General features: G+C 37.1%; 2 protein-coding genes across 5 annotated transcripts in view; both read left to right on the forward strand.

The window, feature by feature from the left end:
• mylk4b (myosin light chain kinase family, member 4b) overlaps positions 1–15187 on the forward strand; it is a 30660-nt gene extending 15473 nt beyond the window's left edge. For 2 of the 4 annotated variants that reach the window (XM_032573264.1, XM_032573265.1), the window contains 12 exons: positions 7260–7341; positions 8789–9170; positions 9299–9504; positions 10303–10408; positions 11003–11096; positions 12465–12574; positions 12658–12799; positions 12882–12952; positions 13029–13157; positions 13305–13536; positions 13940–13988; positions 14084–15187. In XM_032573264.1, the coding sequence (XP_032429155.1) occupies positions 7260–7341; positions 8789–9170; positions 9299–9504; positions 10303–10408; positions 11003–11096; positions 12465–12574; positions 12658–12799; positions 12882–12952; positions 13029–13157; positions 13305–13536; positions 13940–13984 (1599 nt within the window). In that variant the 3' untranslated portion in view covers positions 13985–13988; positions 14084–15187. Of the gene's footprint in view, positions 1–5536; positions 6385–7259; positions 7342–8788; positions 9171–9298; positions 9505–10302; positions 10409–11002; positions 11097–12464; positions 12575–12657; positions 12800–12881; positions 12953–13028; positions 13158–13304; positions 13537–13939; positions 13989–14083 lie in introns of those variants that run through there. The other 2 variants (XM_032573263.1, XM_032573262.1) reach the window with 2 other exon arrangements.
• Positions 15188–16294: 1107 nt separating this feature from the next.
• The window catches only part of gmds (GDP-mannose 4,6-dehydratase), a 178955-nt gene continuing 168890 nt past the window's right edge, over positions 16295–26359 (forward strand). Inside the window, exon 1 of the mRNA XM_032572964.1 lies at positions 16295–16512. Coding sequence (XP_032428855.1) covers positions 16414–16512 — 99 coding nt within the window. The 5' untranslated portion in view covers positions 16295–16413. The remainder of the gene's footprint in view (positions 16513–26359) is intronic.

A 26359-nucleotide genomic window follows, 5' to 3' on the forward strand; every position in this document is an offset into this window, starting at 1 on the left:
GACAGTATCTTAAAAAAGCGACTGTGAGTACACCATCATCACAAAAGTGGTTCTACTCCTGGTAAATTGGCCAGGAAGCATGCAATTGGCATTCAATTAGGCAATACAGAATATATATGATATTTACAAGTTCAAGTAAAAATAAATCATGAATTTGGAATTTAAAAAATGACTGCACAAGTGTGCAATGCTTTGTTGAATCCCCCTTTTGATTTCATTTCAGTATTCTTTCTTCTTGTTTTCACATTTGACATCAATTATGTCAAATCTGGTGAACCTAAAACCAGACCTTTTCAACTAAATCAAGACAAACATTAGTAGATTGTAGCTATAAGTGAAACATTTAATAGAAAAAGCAAAAATATGTTTTCTAAAACAAATTTTAAATAGGAAAAGTGCTTGTTTTTTTTTATCTGATTTTGAGCTGGGCTAATTCTGACATGATGCAATAGCCAGCAATTTATTTTTAACTGCAAATAAACTTATTTATGATCTGTCACCGTGTACAGTAGATATTATATGACACACTCTGGCCATCTATAATTACTAGCATGCATTACAGCAGCGGCTTTGTGTTAAAAGTAACCAGAGAACTGCATGACCCCAAGACAAAATGTTACTGCTTCTAAATTCCTTCAACTCTCGTCAGTCCAGATATCTTCTGCCATCAAGTGGTACCAATGTCAAAGTGCAGCTGACTTTCGTTCAAAACCTGTCAGAATAATTTAGTTTATATTTAAATTATATTAATTGTTTCTTTAATTTGAAAAAAATAATTTTAAAATTCTTTATTGCCAAATTTTCTATTAGTTGTTAGTTTTTAGACTAAAATCTACATTAATCAATGCGTCACATATAAAGGATTAGAAAAGCTATTTTAAACAGTAAAATTGCATAAAAGAAGAGTTCACAGGTGCAGATTTAGCTTAGATTTAGCTGCAAAGCCTTCACTCAACTTTTACACACTTACCATGAAAGATTCCCATTTTATAATATACATAATAATAATATACAATGGCGTAGTTATTATACAATAGAGTAGTATAGTTTAGAGCCATCAAAGTTGTAGGAATGGGTTACAGAGTATTAACAAGCTGTAGAAATTACATTGTTTTAAAATATGTGTTACTCTGCAATATAAATGCTACTTATTTTGCTGTAAAAACTGATTTAAACAAAGCAAATGAACTCCCAGCGCATCTCAGAGCAAATTGTTAACAAAGGCTTTGAAATACAATCCTTTGATGAAGAGTTGTGTTCATGCTGCATGTCACTAGTGAACTGGAACACTCTGGATAGTGAGGAAAGGGGGTCTTGCGTGCATCTATTTAAAAGTCAGTCAGAGAACACCCTGGGATGGCTTATGTAACACATTTATTTACAAGCTGGTTCTGTCTCTCTCTCACTCTCACTCTCACATATTCTCAGCTGGTGTCACACAGCAACTGTTTTCCATGAAAGGAATTTGGTTAATGCTGACCTGAAGTAGAAACACGGAGAGCAGAATGAATCTTATCACGATAGCTAAAATGTGCTAGAACAAGCTGTCATCAACCAGTGGTGACAAATAAACATTTGCCCTATGTAGGAAGCAGCAGGGGGAGCTGTGGAGATTATATTCAGTCTTCCAGGCGAATTCTCACCACATGTTCATTGTTACCCTAAAATAGTGGAGGAAATGCTTAGATTGTCCAACCTTAACAAAGAATTGAGCAAAATATGGTCAGACTTTAAAAAGACGTTTACATTGATTAATCAATGACTTCCTAAATCCATTTGTATTCTCAACACAGTTACATGAAACTGTTTTCAGGAACGACAAGGCACCGTGGGGTGGGAGGGTCAATATGTCGGTATGGTGAATTCTCCGAAGGCAGAGATGCCGCTTGGGAAGGGATACCCTGGTAGGGTTGGGGGGCCCGATGGGGACGAGGGGCCCTAGAAGATGCTAAAAATGAGAGATCTGTCACTAAGCTGCCATCAGTGCTCGTAAAGTTTCTAATTTATTACAAATAAATTTTCTTTTATTTGGACAAGCAAGTTAAGGCCACTTTCTTTTCAGAGTAATCAGAGCTACATAAAATCCAAGCAAATATTTATGTTGTGCAAGATCAATCCAAATATCACCAATTGTTTTCGAATTCAAACTATGTGAAAAATCTGGGTGAGTTCCCAAGTAAGAGATCACTCTAAATGTAAAACACACACTTCTACATTTCAGCTCTTACCTCATACCAAACTACTGTATTTCTAAATGTGGACGCAGAACAGCAACTAATTGTGCAGTAGCACATGTTTGTTGCTTGTGACATACTGTATTGTTGTAACTCTGGGCTAATGCCACCAGAGGAACACTGGATGAATGGAAAACTTGTGACCCAACAATAAGCATTGTGTGTTGTCTTTGTCTTCCTGCTCAGTAACTCTATATGCAGTAAGAGTAGCTCAGCAACATCAGACTCATTCCTGAACAGTTTTCCTTTCCTGACAGACTCTCGTCTTACAGCGCAACTTTTTCCTAACCATGGGGATTTCAGTGAGTCCCTGACAGAGTACAGTTAAACCTCTTGCTGAAACCAATGGCAGACCAATCAGCTACCACTTTCCTTCTTCTGTGATTGGTCTCTGTAATGAAGAAATTTGAAGCATGATAAGCATTAAAACCTCATATACAATGGGTTCTTCATGTTGTAATATATTATGAGACTCCAAAATATTAAACAATAGTGCAGTAATTTGTATTAATCAAGCTCATTGCATCTCTTTCAGTGAAATACAAATGACCAAATACTTTAAATACAAAGTGAAAGAATTAAATTTTAGTAGCAAAATATGTGGTTTTACTTTGTGGGTTTACAAAAATTGTTGCAAATCTGAAATGACACTGGATGTGAACTTTTGAAACTTTACAAAAAGTATTACACCTTTTGCTGTCAATAATGACATAATGTACAATGCTACATAACATATATTGAAAAAGCTTACACCTACAAAACTGGAGGAAACTACCTGTTAGCTACAAGGTTCTTTGCTTGTGCACAAAACCTTGTGAGGCATTGCCCAACATCACGGTGTAAAATCCCAGTAGCAGCTGTCAAAGGTGACAACATATCTAAAGTTTGGCTGACAATTTTTTCAGTGTTCAACACAATTCATGAATTAAATTCAGTAAAAAAAACAACATATAAATTAGTAAAGGATAGTTAATTTATTCAGCCATGTTCTGTCTCTGTGGGCATCTTTTGATGGTGGATTCAAATGTAGTCATAGATGAGGCATGCAAATCCTTAGTAATATTAATATTTTGGAGTGGCCCAGCCAGAGTCTCAATTTGAATCTGATCATTTGCAAAGGGAGCTGAAGATTAGGGTCACTGGCATCAAGGCCTACTGAACCACTACATCTGATCAAATTGTAGACCTGCATTTTCAAAGTTCTAGAAAGGATTCTTAACCACCAATAAAACAACACCAATGTCTAAGCTTAACAATTCAGTTTTTGTCTTCATTACTCTGCGTAGACTGCTCATATGAAATCTGCTCCCACTGTTTTAAATTGTCCAAGTGCTAATTCAGCATGATGATCAGCACTTGGTCAAAATAATACAGTTGACGTAGTGCTTCTGGAATTATATAAAGGCATTTGACATATAACCCATGATTGTTTATCAGTTCACTTTCAATTCAATTCAGTTTGTTCAACACCTGCTAGCCTACTTTACAATGGAAAAAAACAGTTGAATCATGCAGATACATTTCGAGTCAATAACATACATTCCAAATTGGTAGCTATTAAGCAAGGCAGTCAAGTTCAGTTTATTATACAAATTAGTTTCAGCTTTCTATCTAAGAAATCCTGACAGATTTCATTCAGTCACTGATTTGAATAATTCTCTCCTGAAAGAGCATGTTGCGACCATGAGTAGTCATTTGCACAGCGCTGTTGACTTTGCAGCAATCCCTTATACTGAGCATGCACGTGGTGAGAAAGGAAAGGAAAACTCCCCTTAAACAGGAAGAAACTAATCTGAATAACTGAATTCAAATCAGTAAGAGTGACTGGAATTCCATAATAGTTTCTTGGGACATTAATAACTAGGGATTCATTCCTCACTTAACAAAACATGTGTCTTCATAGGTACTCCCCAGTGTTCTCTTTTACTCTCACCTTAGTTGGTAAACAGGCACCAAGGATGCAAGTATTCACCATGACAGCTGCCAGACTGTCTGAACTGGGAACAGTGCGAGAGACAGAGTATAGGTCAGGTTTTTTCCGGTGCTGACAGATGGGGCCCAGCATATAGGCGCCAGCGCTTTGTCAGCCAGCCAGGTTCAGATAGAGCTGTGCTGAGATGTGGAAAATTATGAGCTCAGTCTATGGATTCAGACACGCCTTGCATATGAACTTGTCAGTTCTTCCTCTTTAACTCTTGGGAAAAGCACATGTGCTGTTAGTTCCATCTTCCACAATACTTTTCTGCTCCATAAACACCACTGGGGTGACACAGGGATGCCCTGCTTCTTTGTTTTCATCCAATGGCTTCCCATACTTCACATTGCATTCATGCCTTTAATGCTTAAAATTAAAATATATTTTAAAACACTTTAAACTTATAAGCACGTGTTTTATTAAAACATAGATAAAAATAGTACATGAAGGATTCACAATACACGCTTAGAGTTTGAAATATGCAGCTGCAGATGCATCAGTATTGTTTTGCAGTGCTGACGCATACAGTGAGTTGAGCCAGTCAATGATGTAAACACACTGGCATTCACTTTGGTTCCTAATGCATATGTGATTCATTGAGGTCCAAAGTCTCACGCAGACAAACACTTGGTTCATTTTGTCTTGCTTTCATAAAGGTTTCCACTTAAGAATTTATTTTCCACAATAGTTTTTAATTAGTTACATCTTAAATCTGTAAAATGAGGGATAGCTGCAAAGTTAATGACTTGAGTGCTTGAGAAGTTGACTGAGTTGATTAAATGCACTATTTGGGATCAAAAAGAATTGTTGAATTTGCATTAAACTGAACTGGATAGTGTCCTTATTTGAAGTAGAAAGCAGGGGAGCCTACTCCACATACAAAAAAAAAACATCAAACAGAAAACTTGTTTAAGCCAAACTAATAGAAATGTTGTTGTTTTTAATTTGGTGGTTTTGCACACCCCCTTTCCAATATAGCCCTGGTGAATTACCCACATGGCCCATATCAAAAAATGTAATTTGTTAGGAGTTGTTGATGAACTGCATTAAATTGTCTCCAATATTTTAGACCAGCATGAATTTTATTTAGTTTATTTTTGTACAACTGGACATGAATTGGACCACTTTTTCTTGTCAAAGAGCCTTGACACAATGTTTTATATGAATTGGCGCTATAAATAAAATTAACTAAATACAATTAAACAACACACTGACACAGCTGATGCTACTCTCAATTATCTCCCTGGGGATTGTCTGTTCTTTTTATATAGGCAGGACATTTTTATTTGTTTGCTTTACTTCTTATATGGCGTCATGTTTCAGGCCCAGATTCCTGGGATTCTGACACCTGTCTGAAGGGCTTTTCAAGTAGCTCAAATGTCACATAGCTAGCCCACCTACCTAAGCTCCCCTATCAATGCCCAGCTGCACACCCGAGCTCAGAGCTCTTATCACTGGCCACTCAGCTTCTGACGTCCACAGAGGGCTGCTCTTTCATTTAGGGAAGAGCCACCTGCTATTCTTATAACTCAGCTTTGTCGTGCGGCATTTCAGGGATAGATTCATGACCTCCATCCACATCCCTTCTTCTGCCTCCACAATGGCTCTTCTTGCAGTTTCCTTCATATGAAGCAGAACCAGTAGATTTAGGTAGTCGCGAGCACTTCAACACCAGTCATGAGCTCCACCCTGGTTAACTCTTTAGCCAAAGTGTATGATCCCAATCCTCTTCATGGTCAGAAGCTTTCTGCGAGGAAGTTCTCCCTGAATGGATCAGACCGGTTCCAAGCTTCACCCTCGTCCTTTTCTCACCACGATGCAACTCTACGCTGCATGGAGAGCAGGATCGACTCCCTCAGCTCCCAGATGGAGCACCTGCTCATCATGCAGCAGACCGTCCTGACCCGGCTGGATGGCCTGTCCCAGGAAGTGAGAGGCATGAGTCGGGATGTGGCCTCGTCCCACGAAGGGAGACGTGGCTCGGGGATCGAGGCGGTTTGCAGGGAGCTGCGAGGGGCTGTGGAGCGTATAGAGAGTCAGGGGCGACGGCTGGAAGGGGTGGAGAAGCTGGTGGAGGGAACTCAGCAGGTGATCTGCTTCATTGGGGAGGTGGTAAAGAGCTCCAAGCTGGTGGAGCTTTTATTCAAACAGCCTGGAAACAAAACCAGCAGGAAGGTGAGAAAATGAATAAAGATTTCTAGGTACTGTGGAGGGAAACATATACTTAAACTTAAAATATGGTTAAAATCGGATCCTGAATGCCTTTAAGTTGTTTTTCTGGTCTTAACTCTTTATTGCTTCAACTGTTCTGCTCCTGAACATGTTGTTCTCAGTAATGAAAAGTAGTTTTCCTTTGTGCAGAGATTGTGGGGGTTTCTTTTTACTGCTTAGGTGTAGCTGATTGGAGTCAAACTTGTTATCACACCCAGACACTCATGTTTTTATAATCAGCGATTGGGCTCTCAAGTGTAACTGGATGCAATCACTGCCAAGCCTGTCTGGTCTCTTCTGACTAGGTGATAGTAATGCAGTGACAGATCAAATGATTGTGGTGTGCTGGAACAGAATGTACCAGAATGTGTGTTGTCCTGTAGAGGTGAAACAATAAGAACCCTACAAGATGTTAACTATGTTTATGCTCATGTGTGTTGTTCAGGGGCTCCTTCTGGTACATCAAACTCATTTCTAGGCACAATACAGCACATATGATGCTTCTGAAAGTTTACATTTTCTATTCCAGAAATACAATTGAGAAACCAGGTTGTTGTGGCATGCTTTTTGCTGCAGAATATGTGACCTTTCCTCTTAAACGGGGAGACATCCACTGAGCAGAATATGAACTTTGAGTAATGAGGCACCACAGCAACAAAACAAACACTCTGTCTTGGTATCCCGCTGTTACGCAAACAGAAACATGCACCTTTACTATTTGTAACTTGTTGACATTATAAATATTACTTTCCTTTCATTAACCTTTGTGCCTTACTCAGATGAAAGTGACACATGTTTTACAGTATGCTACTTCTCCTCCTTTTTTTCCCAAAATAAAGGCAAAAGATGACAAGGACAAAGCCAAACAGAGTGTGAAGGGTGGGAAAGCCCAGAAGAAAAGGAAACCTCAGGATTCATCAGGTAAAGTTAAACTTGATGTAACTCCTGACCACAGAATTCTTTAAGATTTATGCAAAAAAAAAAAAAAAAAAATACTGTTAGATAATCAGCTGGAAGGCAGATAAAGTGGATGGATATCTAGTCTAGGATTTTAAAAAAATAAAAATAAATAATGAAGGTGAAACTACAAAAGCTACTGACAAGTATTAATAAGTACAGAAAATTTAAATTGTATTTAATGATACCGGCAGAATCCTCCTCACACTTTCCAGAAACATCTTAATGGTGCTGTAAACGATCCCACTACTCATCCACAAAGAGGATACACTGGTTAAAATACTTTTAATGTAAAATCCTTTTAAATTATGCTATTTAAATGGTATTTTTGTATGTTTTTATCTATATTTGGGGTCATTTAAATTTATGGACCTAAATTTGCTAATTAAATTTAATGATGACATAATAATCTTTGCAAGCTAACTAAATGAAATGTATATTTTTTTGTTATGGAAAAAATATACATTTAATTTAGGAATTTAGGAAATTAGGAAAAATGTTAATAAGCTCTGTAAGCTCAAATTATTCTTAGTCTCCGATATTTTCATTGGCATCTGAGGACAATAACATGAATGGCTAGGTAAAACCTATTATTCTTCATGTATTCCTTTAACAAAGATCAATAATCAGATCTTAATATAGGGTTCTCTTAAATGGAGGAAAACATAATTTCAGAACGTACATTTTTCAATTCATAAGATAAGACCATGAGACCTTTTCACTTATTTTCAGTTTTGTGCCAAAATTCAGCATGCATATTTAGAAAATGAAAATAAAATAAAAACAACTGAGAAAACAATTTGAACACAAGTGGAAAATCTGCTGGTAGACAATTCTTGTTTAGTCAGATTTTTACTAGAAACCACAAATAAACTGTTTTCTAGTAATAAACAAACTATTTTTAACAGGAAACTGTTTTAAACCGCCGGATACATGCTAGAAACTCCTCACAATATCAAAAGCTTAGAGCAAAATTTTTGTGTAGTCAAAAAAAAATTTAAATGGAATAAAGTAAACAACACTGCTTGCATTTCTTTTTTGTCTTCTGAGACACTAAATTGGATTGGATTTTTTTTTTTTTTGCATGCTATCATTTGACAGAACGTGATGATGACTTTTTACATGCCCTGAAAGAAAAAATATATACACTTGGAAGATAAATTATTTGAAATCATATTTAGTTCTTCCTAAAATATCAGCCAACAAAAAAAATCTAAAAACTGTGCATTTCTAGTGACTGTGAGCAAAAATAGTGAAATAGTACAGCTTATACGTTTAGGCTCTATCTAGAGTAAATTCTATTGCCTGAAATAATTTTAGGACTATAGGTGAAAAACCAATTTTATTTGTCTGTGATATAAACTCAACATAACATAATGGCTTTTCTTTTTGGTCATTGTTTCTACTTTAGATGCTTCCACTCTGAGTGAGTCAGCCCTGAAAGAGCAAGTTGAAAAGCTCAACAGGGAGAACACGGATCATTCCCATATAAACACAGAAGCCAACTTCCAGAGTCAGGAAGATCCAGGAAGTGGGGGAAAAAGAAAAGAGGAGCCAACAAAGCTGATTCTTAGTCGGTCACACGCTCCTTCAAGCCAAACTGTGGAGGAAAACAAGAATGAGGATGATGTCTTTGATGAGACAGATGCAGAGGAAGAGGAGCAACAGACAGAGGATAACAATGAAGAAAAAGGCAGGAAATTGGAGGATGACATAAAGAAAAGACTTAAAAGAGAAACAGAGGAATCGTCAGAAAATATTATTTCAGACATGAGCAAGAAGTCCCAGGAAAGGTACTCCTATTCACCTGTTTTCGCTGTTGCTGAATCTTAATTCTTTCATACAGAAGGAAGTAAACAAGAAACACTAAGGTAAAAAATAAAATGAAATTTGACAGCATTCTTTGTTTTTCTTTCCAAAGCTCTGAAGACAATGGAGATGGAACCACAGCAGGCAAACGTCGTGTCACAGAAGAGGACCTGGTTAAAGAAGACCTGAAGAAGAGCCGAGTAGAAAATAGCTCAGTGGAAAATGCTGACAGCCACGCAGTGGAGGGCTCAAAGTCTGATGAAGCAAAGGCAGAAGCTAAAGAAGGTGGAGAGTCTACAGTACAGGATTTTATCCTTGGTGAGACTTTAGAGGACATGAAGGAACTTACATAAAAGGACAAAGTGAGAACAAGTGAAATCTCTGATTTAAAAAAAACACATTCCAGATAATAACATTATTTCTATTTCAATTTCATTTGATTTCATAAGATTATATCAGATCAGAAAGGACTCTATAAAGCTCTGTGCAGACATTTTCAGTTTACTCAGAATGCATGTTGTCAAGGGGGCAAGCACAAATAACCACCACACATTTAAGAGGTATTTTAATAAAACATTTTTGAAAACTCACAATAGACTACCACATAAGCCCAACTTGTGTTAGGCTCACAGGAATCCCTATAAAGTACACAGCTGATTGTGATTGTAATGTGAAACAGTTTTGCTGTACATTGAATCAAATGATTTTTCTCTATTTGCTTCAGTTCAGTTTTTTTGATGCCTAAATGTTACTTAAGAGACATGAGAAAATCTCAACTTGGAAAACGCTTGCCTGACTTCTCTGCCTGTGGTTTCTATTCCACAAAGACACACCTTGTCATTTTAGTTTGCAACATTTCACCTGGCGCTCCTGAGGTTTTGAAGCAGATTTCATGCCATAGAGCAGTGCCTGCTTGAGCCTCCAGAAGACATCAGTTATGCAGCTTATAGGGCAGATAATGAGTCACATGCATGCTGCTATTTTCATCCATGTTTCTAGGCACTAAGGCCTCTTCCTCTGTCTGTGCTCTATCTTTGGCATTCATTACAAAATGACTTCCATATTCATTATTCATCTTGTGTTTCTTTTTTTGTCCCCTTTGGTTTTTTTTCCCAGATGCAGGCCCTCCTCCAACCGCTCCTTTTGATCACCGCATCGTGACTCCCAAACCTCATCAGATAGCCACCTATTACACTATAAACAGGGATGAAGTTCTGGGCGGGTGAGTGACAAGCACAAAACCGCCAGCTCTCATTAACAAAGAATAATTCTTTAGTTATTTTCACTCTACTCGGGCATTTAGATGCTTTAATCTTCTGTAATGAAATAATAGCGGGTTTAACAGCATGCGAAGAGTTTTTATGAAGACCTATGTGCTGCCCTCTAAAGGGCATGTGTCCCCATGAGGGAACACATGCAAAATCGCATACCTTTCCAATGTAATGAACTGGTTATAAATCCAATCTCTTAAAGTGAAGATGACTTCTCTGCAAAACAAGGGGTGTCTACAATTTCTGGCTGATTTATTCAGACATAAACCCAGTTTTAAAGCGATAGATGCAATGTATGTGTATGGATTAGAGATGCACCAGATGAGCAATTAAATTTAAAATGCTTTATTTTGTGTTTTAAAACCACAAAAACAGTCCAGCGATAAATATCTTTTTGAGAACTTTGGAAAGAAACATTTGGGATGACATTACACACATATTGTAGTTAAATCAAATTGTCCAGATTGTCAGCCTTCCACTTTTAATCTCAGCTATTCTGTGTCCATCTATTATTGTGTTTGACTCATCTTGTTTCCTTTTATTAGGGGACGTTTTGGACAAGTCTACAAGTGCCTGGAGAATTCATCTGGACTGACACTGGCTGCCAAAATCATCAAAGCAAAGAGCCAGAAAGAGAAGGTGCAGAAATGTTAATGTTGAATATAGTACGGAATATTCAGTCAGTCATTGTATGTGACTCTGTGCGGCGTCTTTAATAGTGAGTACGTTTAGGAGTTGTTTTAATGGAATACAAAGTAATAAAATACAGAATATTTATAGAAATGCGTATTTAGAATATTTAACTTTTTATCATCTAAAATTGAGCAAAGCCACAATGACTGCGTGGCCATGCTTGCTGCTCAGGTTAAATGTCTGAAAGTATGAAATTTGATCATTTTATTTTCAAAATCTGGATACAAATTAAAAAGAAAAAACAGACAACAGACAGCTGAGTGACTTAGCTATTCAAAGGTGTAAAAATTCCTGCATTACCTGTTTATCTGCCTATCTGTGAACAGATACAATATGATTCAGTGTAAAGAATTCACACAACTCACTTGTTTTTTTCCAAAGAGCAGGATGAAAAACAACTGTTTACTTTGTAGTAAGCATAATTTAATTAGACAATGACTCTAGCTGTTGGAGAGTTCCCATATTATATCTAGTTAATGAAATTGATAATAATAACAATATTCTATTTTTTTGGTCCAAACTATTTGTAGATGGAGCTTATAGACGTTTAGCGTTCGTTAAAGCAAAGTGGATATCTGTTAGGTTCATTGTGTGATTAAAGTTGCTAAAAGTTAAAAATTTGAGTTAAATGTCATGAGGCTTTTCTCTCTAATTAGCATAAAGTTCTTTGGATTTATGATATTCAATGTCATAAAAATGATTTTAATTTTGAAAGCCACATAGGACTTCACTGAAATTGTGATTCCCAAATGGATATTCCCTTGTGTTAGTGACCATTTTATGCCTTCTTCCCTGGAAATGAAAAAATGATTTATTATATTATGGAACGTCAGAAATATTTTTTTTAATGCTGATTTTAATCCCTTCAGTTAGCTCTATTTTGCCATACATACTTTGAATTCAACATTTGCTGCTTTTCTTAAGCCAAACACAATTCAAAAAATACATTTGAAAATGTGTATTTGTTTTGTTTTACTTCTGTTTCAATGCCACATGGAGATATTCTGCTGTAAGGTTATTTAAATTGAGCAGCACCGTCAAGTTTCATATCTTAAGATATTGTGCACCACATTTTTCAAGCTTTTAACCAATTCATGGAAAAAAGGGCTTTAATAATTAAACATATTTCTACCTAATAGAGGTAACAGGGCCAGATATCCAACATTCCAGAACACATTTCTATAATGTGCTTGTAGATATGGCAGCATAAGTACAGGATGACATTACCTTCTGAAGCTACCAGTAAACCGCTATGAATATAACTTTTATTCTAATGACAGAAAAATGACTGGTTTTTGAATGTTTGTCTCTCAGGAGGTGGTAAGGAATGAGATCCAGGTGATGAACCAGCTGAACCATGCCAACCTGATTCAACTCTATGCTGCTTTTGAGTCACGGAATGACATCATCCTGGTTATGGAATAGTAAGTCTTTTTTGAGTGCAATTAATGGAACAGAGTGTCCAGCTCCCCATGGCTGTAACTATGTTTGTTTCTCCATGCTGCAGTGTGGAAGGAGGAGAGCTGTTTGATCGCATCATCGATGAGAACTACAACCTAACCGAGTTAGACACTGTGTTGTTCATCCGTCAGATCTGTGAAGGGCTGAAGTACATGCACAAAAATTATATCCTGCATCTTGATCTCAAGGTAAACTTGCTTAGGATTTTGTATTCCAGTAACATACTTATCTATTGCTTGCTTTTTATGCTGTAAAAACTGTTCTTTCCAGCCAGAAAACATTCTTTGTGTCAGCAGAGCTACAAACAAGATCAAAATTATTGACTTTGGCCTGGCAAGGAGGTAAGAAATAGAAAGCTGTCAATCTGTTGTAAGTTTTATTCAATGTTTGCAGAGCTTAAATGTTTGTTTCTAAAAGGTATAAACCCAGGGAGAAGCTAAGGGTCAATTTTGGAACTCCTGAATTCCTCGCTCCTGAAGTCATCAATTATGAGTTTGTTTCATTCCCAACGGACATGTGGAGTCTTGGAGTAATCACATACATGCTGTAAGTCAGAAATGCTCAGTCATCTGCACTTACAGCTTGCTACATCACAGACTGACCTACAGGAAAAAAATATTCCAGGCAGAAAATTGAGGAAATTGCAGCACTGCAAGATACCATGTCCCAAACCTCTGTGTCCTGTCTGTCCAGGCTCAGTGGCTTGTCTCCGTTTCTGGGGGACGACGACAATGAGACACTCAACAACATTCTGGCCTGTCAGTGGAACTTCGAGGAGGAGGAGTTTGGAGACATTTCTGAAGAGGCCAAAGATTTTATCACCCGTCTGCTGGTGAAAAGCAAGAGCTGGAGGATGAGCGCGACAGAGTCCCTCAGACATGGCTGGCTGTCCGACCGAAATTTGCACTATCGACTACATCAGAAGGTAAAAAACTCCCTCTGTTGACAGGCTATAGTCGATTAGTTCTTTTGTATGTGTGTGATCATTTTTAGATTAGTTATGGAGATGGAAATTTATCGAGGTAATGAATGGTGTATAAGAAACTGGTGTTTAGAGCAGTTCCATTTTTCTAGTGCTTTGGAACAGATTGAGCTTCAAGGTGACCATTTTAGAGCATGGACCTCAGCTGAACAACTTGTACCATATATCTAGCCTGGTGGAACATGCTATTACAGTGTTGCATGGCATCATGCTTGCTTTTATTGTTTTGTATACATCTTTAGTGTAGTTATAGAAAAACATGTAAAGAATTTGACATGTGAATGCAGACTTTGAAACAGAATTCAACTGAAATTTGATGATTACATTGTGGATTTTCTGTTTGCAGAAAAACAAGTGTCACTCCTCACATGCTCCACCCCCAGAGAGCTAAGCAGGTGAGATTACTCCCTCTGACATCATTTAGATATTTTTTTTTATAAAATGCAAATTACAGTTTATAAACTCTTTCTTACCCTGCTTTTTTTTTTAGTTTCGCTTTCAGAAACAACCAGGCCCTTGGTTTGCCTTGTCACACTGTATGGCCCTGGGGCCCATCACTGGACCAATACTGCTGCACCTGAATAGCCACTGGATTATTACTCTCTGCCTCACATTTTTACCTTTGCGTAGCTGCACACTATTTAGGTCTGAACTTTTAAAGCTGCCCGTACTGTATACTTGCAAAGTTATTCAAAGAACTTTGCCTGAAGTTTGCCTGAGGATTTTTTCTTATTAAGTACTGTTACTGCCAAAGTAAAACCCTGCAAGATGTGTCACTTTGATACCTACCATGTGCCTATGAAAAACTGTTCTTTTAGCACATTTTAACAGATACATTGCTTTTCTTTTTTTTTGCAAGCGTTGGTGTGCTTCGCACACTTTTTCTCCCTTGTTCATCCAAGAGTTACCAAACAAATTTGAAAAAGTAATTTTCTTTTTATAAATCCATGTGTTTCTTTCTTTTATTTTATAAGTAGTATAATAATGTTATTTCTCTTCAAGGCAATTTGATATGTAACTCCATTAATTTATATTGTGTATATATTGTGGTATGGCATAAAAATCTCCTTAAGATATGAGAAAATTTCAGCTTTAATGCCCCAATTATATCAGTGTTGGTGTTTTTCGCTGTAGACTGCCTTGACCTCAGTGTGCATTCATCCCACCTGCTTGTTTGGCTTTGGCAGTTTGGAGTACCCAGCTCACCTTCAATGAAGGCAAAATGAAATACATGTTACTACCTAAGACTTATACTTGTTTATGACTGAGGTGAAATTTTATGTTCATTTATTTACTGGTTCAGCACCAGATTGTACTTGAAGTGCAAATTCTTTCTTCAGTATGTGATGTTTTTATTTCAGAGGACACAAACGTGGTTTCACGTAGTCATGCACATACATTTAAAGTATAATGTACAGCTCAGTGTGGCGGAGAAGCAAGACACTGAGTTGTTACATTATTTATTTTGAATTAAAAAGCTTTGTGTTTTGAATATGTGTTTATTTGAATTTATGATACCTTTTTCAAGACTTCTTGTGAAATGTTGTGATTTAAATACAGTAAATGTAGGAAATAAATGATACACACAAAAAACAGATTTTTGCAGAAATTTATTTACTTAATCTTTTGAAAACAATCAAGACTTTGATGTTAATATTGCTCATCAAATGCAACTGGATCATGAGTAAGTGTGACTTCCTTCATAAAAGTAGGAATGTATAATCTGTAACATTCAGATGTTCATAACAAATCAAAGTAGGAAAAATATTGCCAATACATGTAGATGTATTGAAGCACAGGTGTCAAACTCGAGGTCTAGGGGAAAAATCTGGCCTGCCATAGCAGTTTCTGTGGTCTTTTAAAGTGCCACATAAACAGAACTTTAAGATAACAGTTATGTGCTTAAATATAATTTTATCAGTCAAATCAAATCAGTTTTCATTTGTATAGGACCAAATTACATAAATGTAGAAATATGTTAAAAATTGTAACATTTCAAGAAGTACTAATTGAACAGAAAAAGAATAAATTTTAATAGCTTGTTAATGGCTGTTAATATCAGTACATTCTGTCACAACCAGCCCCTGAAGGACATCAATGACTTTGATATGGCCCAAAGGAAAAATGAGTTTGACACCCTTGTATTAGGTTATTAATTTGATGTTGCTAGGTTTATATATGTTTCCATTTTTGCCCTACTGGAGTCTTATTTTACATGCAGTCACAGTTTTTGGAAAGTCCTAACAAATAAGACATATATATATATATATATATATATATATATATATATATATATATATATATATATATATATATATATATATATATATATATATATATATATATATATATATATATATATATATATACTGTATATATAGTGCCCTCTATACTAGAAAATTAGTACCACTGGAAAAAATTAATCTGACTTTAAGCTTATATAAAGTCAATAAAGTGACAAATCTGAGATTAAAGTCATAATAGTTATTATATTTTCAGTGGCCCTATTGATCTTCCATATACACATCCTACAAATATGACTGATTTGTTAAATTGTCACTCCCCTGGACCCAGGAATGACAGCAGTACGGATGTAGTTAATTCTCCCCTCCATTTGGGGCGCTATGATAAACAGCCTTTCCGGACACACGCCTCTTAAAGCTCCCTCCCACTTGCTGGCTTCTGATTGGTTTGCGTCATAGGTTTACGGATGCTGAGGAGGCTCGCTGGTCCCCGGGCTGCTGCCAACAAGATTTCACCTTCGTTTGGTTCCAACGGTTGTATTTTTGGCGCAGTGAACCGTCAAGACTTGAGAAAGAAATGGCTCAGTGCTCCGACGCTGCAAAGGCGGGCTCGTCGGCCAACGGAGAGGGTGTAAAGAAGAGGAATGTCGCTGTCGTAACCGGCATCACCGGTCAGGTAACAACCTGCTGGTGCTTCTGGAGGCTCTCAGTCACTGAGTTGTCTATGAAAGATGGGTTAACACTGGGAGTACCAGGGTTTCGAGAGGGTTTCGACCTCTCCCGTGAAGTCCCGAAAGAGTCCCGAAAGACCTGAGTCCAAACTGACGACTCTGATGGCTCAAATTAGCATCCCTTCTTCAATTGTAAATGTGGCCGTTGACCGTCAGGCCAGAAGGTAGGAGTGTGAATAGTCCATGTTGGGGGTGGGTGCGATCTATGATGGTATCTATGATACCTACAGGAGATCAGATCTCCTGTCTAGTTTTGAAGCATACATGAAGTGTTTTTGGAGAGATGTGACCTTTTGCAGCTGATCCATGATGTTGTGCTGCATTATCCAGGTCATTTTGCCAAATGTACATAGAGTTTGCAAAACATACAATCTGTTTCAAGAAATATGCAAAGGTTTTTCTAAAAGAAATTAGTAATGTTTTTCTTTTAAATGAAGCTAAGTGGGTTTAAAATGACAGTTTAGAAATAAACTAACCAAATTAATTGTGTTGATCCACCTCAAAAAAATCATGCAAAAAGTGTAAGCAAAAGAAATCTGGGAGACTTTGCACATGCAAATTTGCATGCAGCCTTTTGTGATGTGGAGGATAAATAGGTGACTGCTTCACCTATTTAGTTCACAAGAACTAATGGCATTTATTTCAGTCATAATCTTGCGGGGGGTGACCAAGGTTCCATCACTATGTGACAGCTGGTCAGCAAACCTGGCAAACATGATTGACATGGCAGCACTGAATGCACATGTGCTTTATCAGGCATGCATTGGGGTGCAGGAGAGACGGGTGGACTTCCTGGTTGAGCTTGCAAAAGAGTTCGGTAACTCTCATGTGAGTGAGAAGAAGGCACACAAGGAGAAACTGCTTCGGCAACAACCTTCCACACCCAGCTCAGGCGAAAGGGCGAAGTGTCAGGTCAACCATCGATGCAGGATGCGTGTCCTGAGGCCGAAACATCATCAGTGACCCCTCACACCCCCACCATGGACTGTTCTCCCTGCTGCCCTCTGGAAAGAGGTTCCGCAGCATCCGGTGCAGGTCCACCTGGTTCTGAAACAGCTTTTTCCCACTTGCCACCAGACTGCTGAACTCTTAAAGTGAATTTTCCAGGAAGTCTCTGTATGCTTATGTTGGCATTCTCTTTGGAAAATCGTATTTCCGTGGTTGTGTGTCTGTTTGAGGCTCTCTGAGTAATATACTGCAGCGATATGCGTTTTAATGAAGTTTAGCTAGTTTTCGATTAACATCACTTCGCGTGTCACTTCAAAAAAGGCTGTGACGAAACAAGGAAATGATTATTATCAATGCACACAACTGCCGGTCCCATCCCATCCGGGATGGGAACAGGTTTACCGGCTTGGTTGTGGGGTGGAGGTGTGGTTGAAAGCAAACTCAAAATATATTCCAAAAGCAATACATAAGGCACCTGCTTATGTGAAAATTAAAATTGTTCCTAAACCCCCAAAAGAAAACTAAAGTTCATTTTAGAAAGTGCTTTTTGTGTCTTCATTGCCATACTTTCATTGAAAAGCAGACTCTGTATTAACTCAGTAAAAAAAGGATTTAGTTGTCAGTCTTGTTGCAATCATTGAGATATTTTACTCCAGTTTGTTCACAATGTCTGAATCAGGATGCTGCATCTGCTTGCTCATGTGGAAGAGTTATGAATAGTTGTACAGGGATGGCTGGTTTTATATTTGATATAGTTGCTGCAGTGCATTTATGTCTTTCATTTGATTTTAGTTTTTAAACACACTTATATTTGGTTGATATGAACAAACAGCATGTTCAAGAAGCAAATAAAGTCTGTTTATTCAAATTATTCACTGTGTTTAGAAGCAAGAACACTCCAGCCTGACATTGTGTTGTTCAGATTGCAGTCAATAAAGACCTGACCCGTTGAGGCATGGACTCCACACTAGACCCCTGAAGATGTGATGGTGAATCAGGCTCCAGGTGTTCGCATTAGATTCTTAAAGTTCTGCAAGTTGTGTGGGGGGGATCTGCTGAAGTTGGTTACCTTCAAACAAACTGTGTGTTCTGATACTTTTTTGCAAGAACCAGTAATTTTAGTAGCTTGCCTGATAGGTTTGGATAACATGCGGCGATTGGCCAATCTTGAAACTATAACATCACCTTAAGTATTTTCTAAAACTAAAAAATAAGTGACCGCTGCACTTTTGGAGATGTTTCTATAATACACAAATTATGTAAAATTGTCTTGTGACTTAACTGCTAGTAGCAATTCAGAATAACCTCTCAATTTCCCATGTAAAAAGGAATATTGAAATAGAAAAAAAGCAAAATTTCTAAGTCAAATAGGAATCTGGTGTCCAAAGTGTGGGTTGTGGGCCGTCTATTTTCTCCTAAATGATTTCATGCGGCCCCTGAAAACAGTTTCTCTTTTGTGAATAAAATCACAAACATCTCGCAAATTTTACTCAAAATAACGTTTGCTCAGTACAGCAAGCAGTTTAGAAGAAAGAGGGACTTGCGTCCCATTCCCTAAAACTTTCTTCTTGCCCTATCAGAAAACAATCAAATCAGAAAAGTGGCAATTTACAATTCTCCTCATTAATAACCTAATTGTTTGAGCCACTTTTTATGTATTGGTTTCTCAACTTTGTTTATTTTCCATAAAATTGTGCACGGTTTGTTTAATATTAGGCACGTAGAAATAAAAAGGCATAGTTTTAAATATAATTTTTTTTTAGAAGTTCTCTTTTGTGGTGATTTTAAACCTCATGGCAAAATGTTTACAAGGTCTTATTTCAAGGGGTATTTGTGTTAGTCTTTTGTTTGGGGCATAGGAAGCAGCTCAGTGTCAGATTACTGTTAGAGGTGTGGCCATTTCACCAAGCTTCCCCACCATGAAAAACTATACTTTTTCATTCATGATCATTCATCCATTTATACATTGATGCATTCATTCATGATATTCATTCATGCATACATGCATCTATTCATGCCATTCTCAATATTATTGCAATCGGAATGTGTCTACTCTAGCAGGCTTTTATGTCAATATATGCTGTGTGATACTGAAAGTGTCAATTCTTGTCTTTTCCTTGAAGCTAATGTATGATGAGTAGCTATCTTTTGTGCTACTGGATGGTCCTATTTCATACAGCCCTTTAATTAGGGCTGGACAACATGTTTAGGGCTCTTTTCACATAAACCAAGTGAACATCCACTTTCAGTATTGTGCAATGGAATTGCTTACAGTTTAAAACCAATATTTATGTTGCATATCTTTAAAGTTAATAGTCATGGCAAAATATATGTAATCATTTAAGATTGTACACCGATGACATAAAAAATGTTGTCTTATTTTTTTTTCTTTTTTTAAAAAAGTCAATACAACAACAAAATGCTAAATTTCATTTTAATTTATGATGGAGTAGTTTATTTTATTTCCCCATATTTGCAATGTAAAGTCAAAGCTCAGGTAAATCCATAAAAACGATTGGCATATTAACTGCAACACGTGGATTTAAAAGAAGCAATAATTAAATTAGGTTTAGTAATCCACATCATTTGGCCACTTGGGGGCAGCAGATTCAAATGTTCCTTCGCAGAACTACTTTTTAATCATCTTTAGTTTAAGCTGCTCCGGTAGATTTGTAATGGTCTGTATATTTTAAAACATTCAGATATTATCATTTTGAATTTATACAAATTTATATTGAAACATTTTTTTTTTGTTTAGAGAAACGTCTTCAATAAATTAAATAACACTTATACAAATGTTTGTAAATATGGGAGACAGATTGACTATACTGGATTGAGGTGCTGCAGTACGCAATCCATTCATATCTACAGATGTGTATTATGTTACCTGCGTGACTTTTGTTCTTGATGTTTTTATACCTGGAGGCTGGAGTTTTGTCAATGTGGTTTCACTTAGTAAATGAAGAACTTATTTTCACAATAAGCCTTACTCTGACGTGAGGCCAGGCTGCGTTCTATAAATATCCAGATCAAAACTGTGTCCGTTGAAAGAGTGGTCTTGTTTGTGTATATTTAAATTTCTTCATTTGGACTCAGTTCCTTTTATGTTAAATCTATTTGCAGAAAAAGTCATTTCAACGGGCGTTACAAAATAAACAGATCCAACTTTTGACAGACTGGATCAGTCAACCACATAGTAACTAACAGTAGACAGGAACATATTTTTTCAGCAGAAATAATGCTGCAGCAGAAACACAAATTGACAATCATGTTGTTTTAATATATTTGTGTTGTGATGAGAGATATTTGAAGATAAAGGTGCTCAGTTCAGCCAACCTGTCAGCAGTCTTGGGCAAGAGCTGTTTAATCTAATTTCATCCAGTCATAACTTTAGACTTTCTTATGAAGTACTGTTTCAAACTAAGACTGTGTAGTAGACTGCAGGGCTACATTATATCAGGAAAATGTTATGATTGATTTTAATTAACCCACTGTTTCCAATTATCGCCTCAATATAATCATTTGCAATTTCAACATTACACAGATTAATATTGAGATGAAGATTTTGTCTCAATTTTTTCCAAAGTTCAAGTGGACACACTGTCTCCGTAATTAAAACTGGAATCAGAATCACAGGAAAGTAGACTAAAAATGGTTCAATATGCCTCCCATTCTAGTTTGAAACTCACAAGTAAACCTGCAGTTTGAAAGCGACTTGGTCTTCTCAGAAAATACGAAGATCTGAGGTTCTTTAACTAGATTAGTTGAGGGTGTTACAGCTAAGGAGAGGAGTTTAACATAAAAGGAAACTTTAACTCTTGGTTCTCATCTGAACTCCTGCTGCAGAATCGCAAAACGGCTGGGTGTGCTTTCAGTTCAAACTGTGAGTAAATTTGTGGAGATTTTTGTAACATTACTTTTTCACATTGTATGTAAACCAGAAAGTAATGTTAGAATAACCTTCTTGATCCAAGTTTAATGTCCACTTAACTTGATTTACTTAAAATTGAATGTTTTATAAACATTAGCCAAAACTGATTTATCTAAATAAGGTTTTTGATCAATCAGATTTCAAATTACGTTTTTCTACATTAATTTTGTTGTCAAAAAAGTGAAAAATTATGACTGCTCACGTACAGTCTGTGTGTCTGGTACGGCAGTAGCACATCCGCGGACAAGAAGGCGCTCCAGAGGGTTGTTAGGGCAGCAGAGAGAACCATAGGCTGCCCCCTCCCCACTATTCAACAGATTTACACTTCCAGGCTCCACAAGAAAGTTTTGGACATTTTAAATGACTCTTCACACCCTGGCCATGGTCTCTTCCAGCTGCTGCCATCAGGCAAGAGATACAGAGCAATAAAAACCAGGACAAATCGCCTAAAAAACAGCTTTTACCCGATGGCAATCATGGCACTAAATTCAAAGGCATAAGAACTTCTGCTCTTGACACCACCTTGTTACAAATGTAAATTCTGTTGCGACACCTCCAGGCGCTGCAACCATCTTCTGATGTCTATTTATTTCTCATTTTGTACTATTTATTTCTTTATCTTTGTATATTATGTATATACACATAACCTGCATCTTAACTCGAGTCGAGCAAATCTCAATCTCGTTGTAATCTGATGATGACAATGACAAATAAATCTTATCTTATAAAAGAAAACGCTAAGGCTAATTCAGTTTACATTGATGTTGAGGTCAGTTTTTAGAAGAGTTTTAGGGCCAGTCTCTGAGAAATTAGTTTTAAAAAGTTACAAGAATAAATTCATAATAATACCAAAATAAAGTCAGAATATTACCAGAATAAAATAGTAATATTATAAGAACAAACTAGTAATTTTATGAGAAATCCTATCAGAACAAGCAGTCGTACCACAGCGTTAAAGTGAGGAATGTTGAGCATTTTGTGTAGTTATTCTTTAGCATGTGTTTTGCAAATAAGGGAATACAAAATCTATTAACACATCAGCATGAAATTATTGTCAGTAGTAGAAAAACAAACAACTGTGTCCATTTAGAAGAAAAAAACACAGGCTAGCCAGTCTGGTCACGTTAGATCTTGACAACTCTGTTGAAGTTTTTTTCTCATTAGAACGAGAAAAATTCAGTTTTTCTTGTAATTTTTGTCTTTCCTCTGGTAACATTGTATCTTTATTCTGCTTATAGTATGATTATTTTGTCATATTATTATGACATTTTTCTCATAATTAAAAAAAAAAAATCTCTTAGTGTAGCTCTAAAACCTTAAACCCAGCTTTAAAATAATAACCTTTTGTTCTTACAGCAAATCGCAAGAGTTACAGTGAGTCAATGAGTTAGGGTTAGATTTTTTAAAGAATGTTTTCAAAATACCAAATTATATTTATATATTGTATTAGTGTTTAATTCTTCACAATATTGCTCAAAAAGTGAATATACTGTAGAACACAACTGCCTGTCAAAATTTCTTATTTGCTTGTTAGAGCACCTGCATTTGAGCATGTGCTGTGTGTTGAAGCATCCACATGTCTGTGTGTAGCAGATGATGATCAGAGCAAATAGGCCTCAAGCTGTAGGAAATGCTATGGTCTGAAGCAGCAGCCGTCACTCTTAGCGTTCCCAGAATGCGGCCCTTCAGAGGCAGCCATCGGAGCTCCTGGAAAGTCTCACGTTCCCGTGTTGAGCAGCACTTTTCCAAACCCCCATCTGCCCTCGCCCTCTTTAACAGACAAGAAGAATAACAGCATTAATTCATTTTTATTTTTCCCGTCATGGCATTACTGAGGTATACTGAGAGCTCATGCAAGAGGCATCTGGATACACCATCTCAGAAATCACACATTGGGCCCGCAGGAGTCACGGCGAATCCGTAAATCACCTCGCTAACTACTGTTCATAAATTCCAGGACAGCATGCTGCTCATTCGGAATATTTCTGAGCGTTGTCTCGGTGTGAAGTATTGGGGCCGAGATGGTGTGAGTTATAGGAGACCACCTGCGTGCCAAGCCGTAACAGCAGGGCCGTGCAGGGGGTTCTGGATGATACTTCAGGGTTACAGAAAGGACAGCTTCAAGCTCTCTGTGCGACAATAAAACTTTACTCTGCCTTTGAGCTGTTAAACATCTCTTTTCCACTCTGTCTGAGAAAACATCAATATGTTGAGTTTTGACCCCTCAAACTGTTTGATGTTACTCCTGTTCATCCTTCCGTCTTTGTTCCTATTTAATCCGCTCATTCCCTCCTCGCCTCCTTCCATTCGCTCCACCGTTAGCAACACAGGATAAATTCTGAGCAAGTGCCAGCAACAATAATCATAAAGCTAAAAATCCATGCGCACATCTCCTCTGTTGCTCATAATGGCTGCTGAAGGCTCCTTAAAGACTGATTCTTCCTCTGACAGAAGTCTGGCAGAGGACTTCTTAATGCAGGAGTAGATATGAGTTCAGCTGCAGTTGTAAAAATCTGAATTAGCTGCATGCTTGCCTTAGCTGCCTTAAGAGTGAAGTTTATCAACCAGCTTCTATGATAATTGGCACAACTATCTTTAAAATTACTTTATTTTTCCACCATCATAGAAAAACAACTCCTCTTTGATAGATTCAGTTGTTTTCTAAGCAGAAACATTTTAATGACGATTACATTTCAGATAAGGAAGAAGTGATTGGATTTTATATTAAAATGTTACATTCATTTTGCTACCAGATTAGATGTCTTGTACAAACTAGATTTATTGATTCATCAACAATATAAATGTAACCTAACAAAATGCTCTCTTCAGGGGGTTTTCCACCACAGGAAATTGCAGGCAGTTTTAAAGTTCCAAAGCATAATATTCTTGGCTGATCTCATGGTAGAAAGGCAACATGATATTCATAAGTATGTTTTCATAAGTCTAGAATTGTGTGAAAGTGAGAATGGCTGACTTTATTACATTGGAAGGAGCAATATGCTCTGGGGGAGCTCTCCCTGCTGCCATCGCACCACATTATTCCAAAAGGGAGACTTGCTTTAGCTCCAGCTCTAGCTTATTTTTAGGACAGACTTCTTCTTGACTTAGTTTTCATTAGTTTACAGTTTGAAAAACATGTGACAAGGACTGTATAGGTGAACCGCCAGAAACTAAAACCCAGATTTAGCATTGAAGATATGCTAAATACTTGAATGACTTCATTATGCGTTTAAAGCAAATTTTCCTAAGTGGCTGTTAGAGACTTTGTAGTAGCATCCTGACTGTTTCTTCATGAGTGGATATTTACTTCTAGTGTAGAAATGTAGTGACTAAATGTTGTGCCTCTAAGAAGTGTTCATTCCCTTGAACGTTTTACCATTTTTATTGCTTTAACAAATCAATCCAGATCAATAAATTTAGTCTTATTTGACAAAGAAAAATAAGAAAACCCCTTTTAATATCAAAGTGAAAACTGATTTCTACAAAATAATTAATATTTACAGACACAAATAAGTGATTGCATAAATATTCAGAATTTAGTAGATGCACCTTTGGCTGCAATCAGCACAAAGTGTGTGTTTACTGATCTCAGTCAGACTGCACATCTGGACGCTGTAATTTTCCTCCATTCTTCCCTTTGTAGCTGTTCAAGCTCTGTCACGTTGCGTGGTGGTCCGACGTGAAGAGCCCTTTTCAAGTTCTGACAAAATTTCTCTATCACGTTGAGATCTGGGTTTTGGGCAACTCCAGAACATCCACCTGTCATCTTCAAACCATGCCTGTGTAGCTTTAGCTGTAGGGTTTCCCCCCAGTGTATTATAAGCCTGGCAGCCCGCCATGCTTTACTAGCCCCCCGCCAGGCTAAGCCTTGCTTGTTTTTGTTTTTAGGAAGAAAAAAAAATCGCTTAATTTTTTTATTTATTAGTTTTGCAAGCGTCTCTGTTGCTCTGAGCATTTCACTGGCAGATTTGTTCCTAACAAATATGTTTATAGAAGATCGGCTTATAATTGATGCATTTAAAGCCGGGAGTACGGACCAATCACACCGTTGGCACCTCTGCGCGTTGTCTCGCAGCAGCTGGATGTGGGAAGTTTACCTGGGCGCCTCCTTTCACTCAAAGGAGATGTGTGGATATTTACATCAACCCCCTGTGAGGAATTATGTTTCTCTAGAGAACTAAATCTCCTGTTTGTTGAGCATCTGCGCAGTGCAGCGGATGTAACTCACCATGCAGGGCCGGTCCAAGGCTGTATGAGGCCTGGATCAGAATTTAACTTAGAGGCCCCTTTTGTTGCTAAAACATCAGCACCTCTGACAGCTTCTGTGTTAGATTTAATCTGGGAGAGGGGTGGTAGTTTAATTGGCCAATCTAAAAGCAATAAGTTATAATTGCAGTTTATTAATTTGTATTTGTGAACAAACAGACCTCAAACTCAAAGATTAAGCTCACAGCATCATATTGTTGCGGTGGTAACAAAACAATCTAACTATGAATATTGTTCTTTGAACTTTTACAAAGTAAACTTGCCAGCTCCATAAAATGTTATATTTAAATGTTAAACAACTTAAAATATTTTAATTTATGTATGCTGAAACCATTAAATCAAATTTAGCAGCATTGATAATCTCAATAAACAATGTTACATTTATGTAAATGTGGTCTGTGTTGAAATATTAATATTTATAGGGCATCTGGGGGCTTTATGGAGCTGCTGACTTAATTTGGATTAAACAGAAGTGCAAATAATTAATTTTAATTGTATTCTTTGATTTGTTGTTTTTAAGAATAGTTGTGGGTTTAAATAGCGTTTACTGGCAATGTCTTCCAGTAACATTACCCAGTAATATTTTTACGTTTCCTGTCTACTCAACATCTTTTAATACAAAACCCCGGTGGATCGCCTCGACGTCC

Source organism: Xiphophorus hellerii, chromosome 9 (assembly GCF_003331165.1).
Source record: "Xiphophorus hellerii strain 12219 chromosome 9, Xiphophorus_hellerii-4.1, whole genome shotgun sequence".
Lineage (NCBI taxonomy): Eukaryota > Metazoa > Chordata > Actinopteri > Cyprinodontiformes > Poeciliidae > Xiphophorus > Xiphophorus hellerii.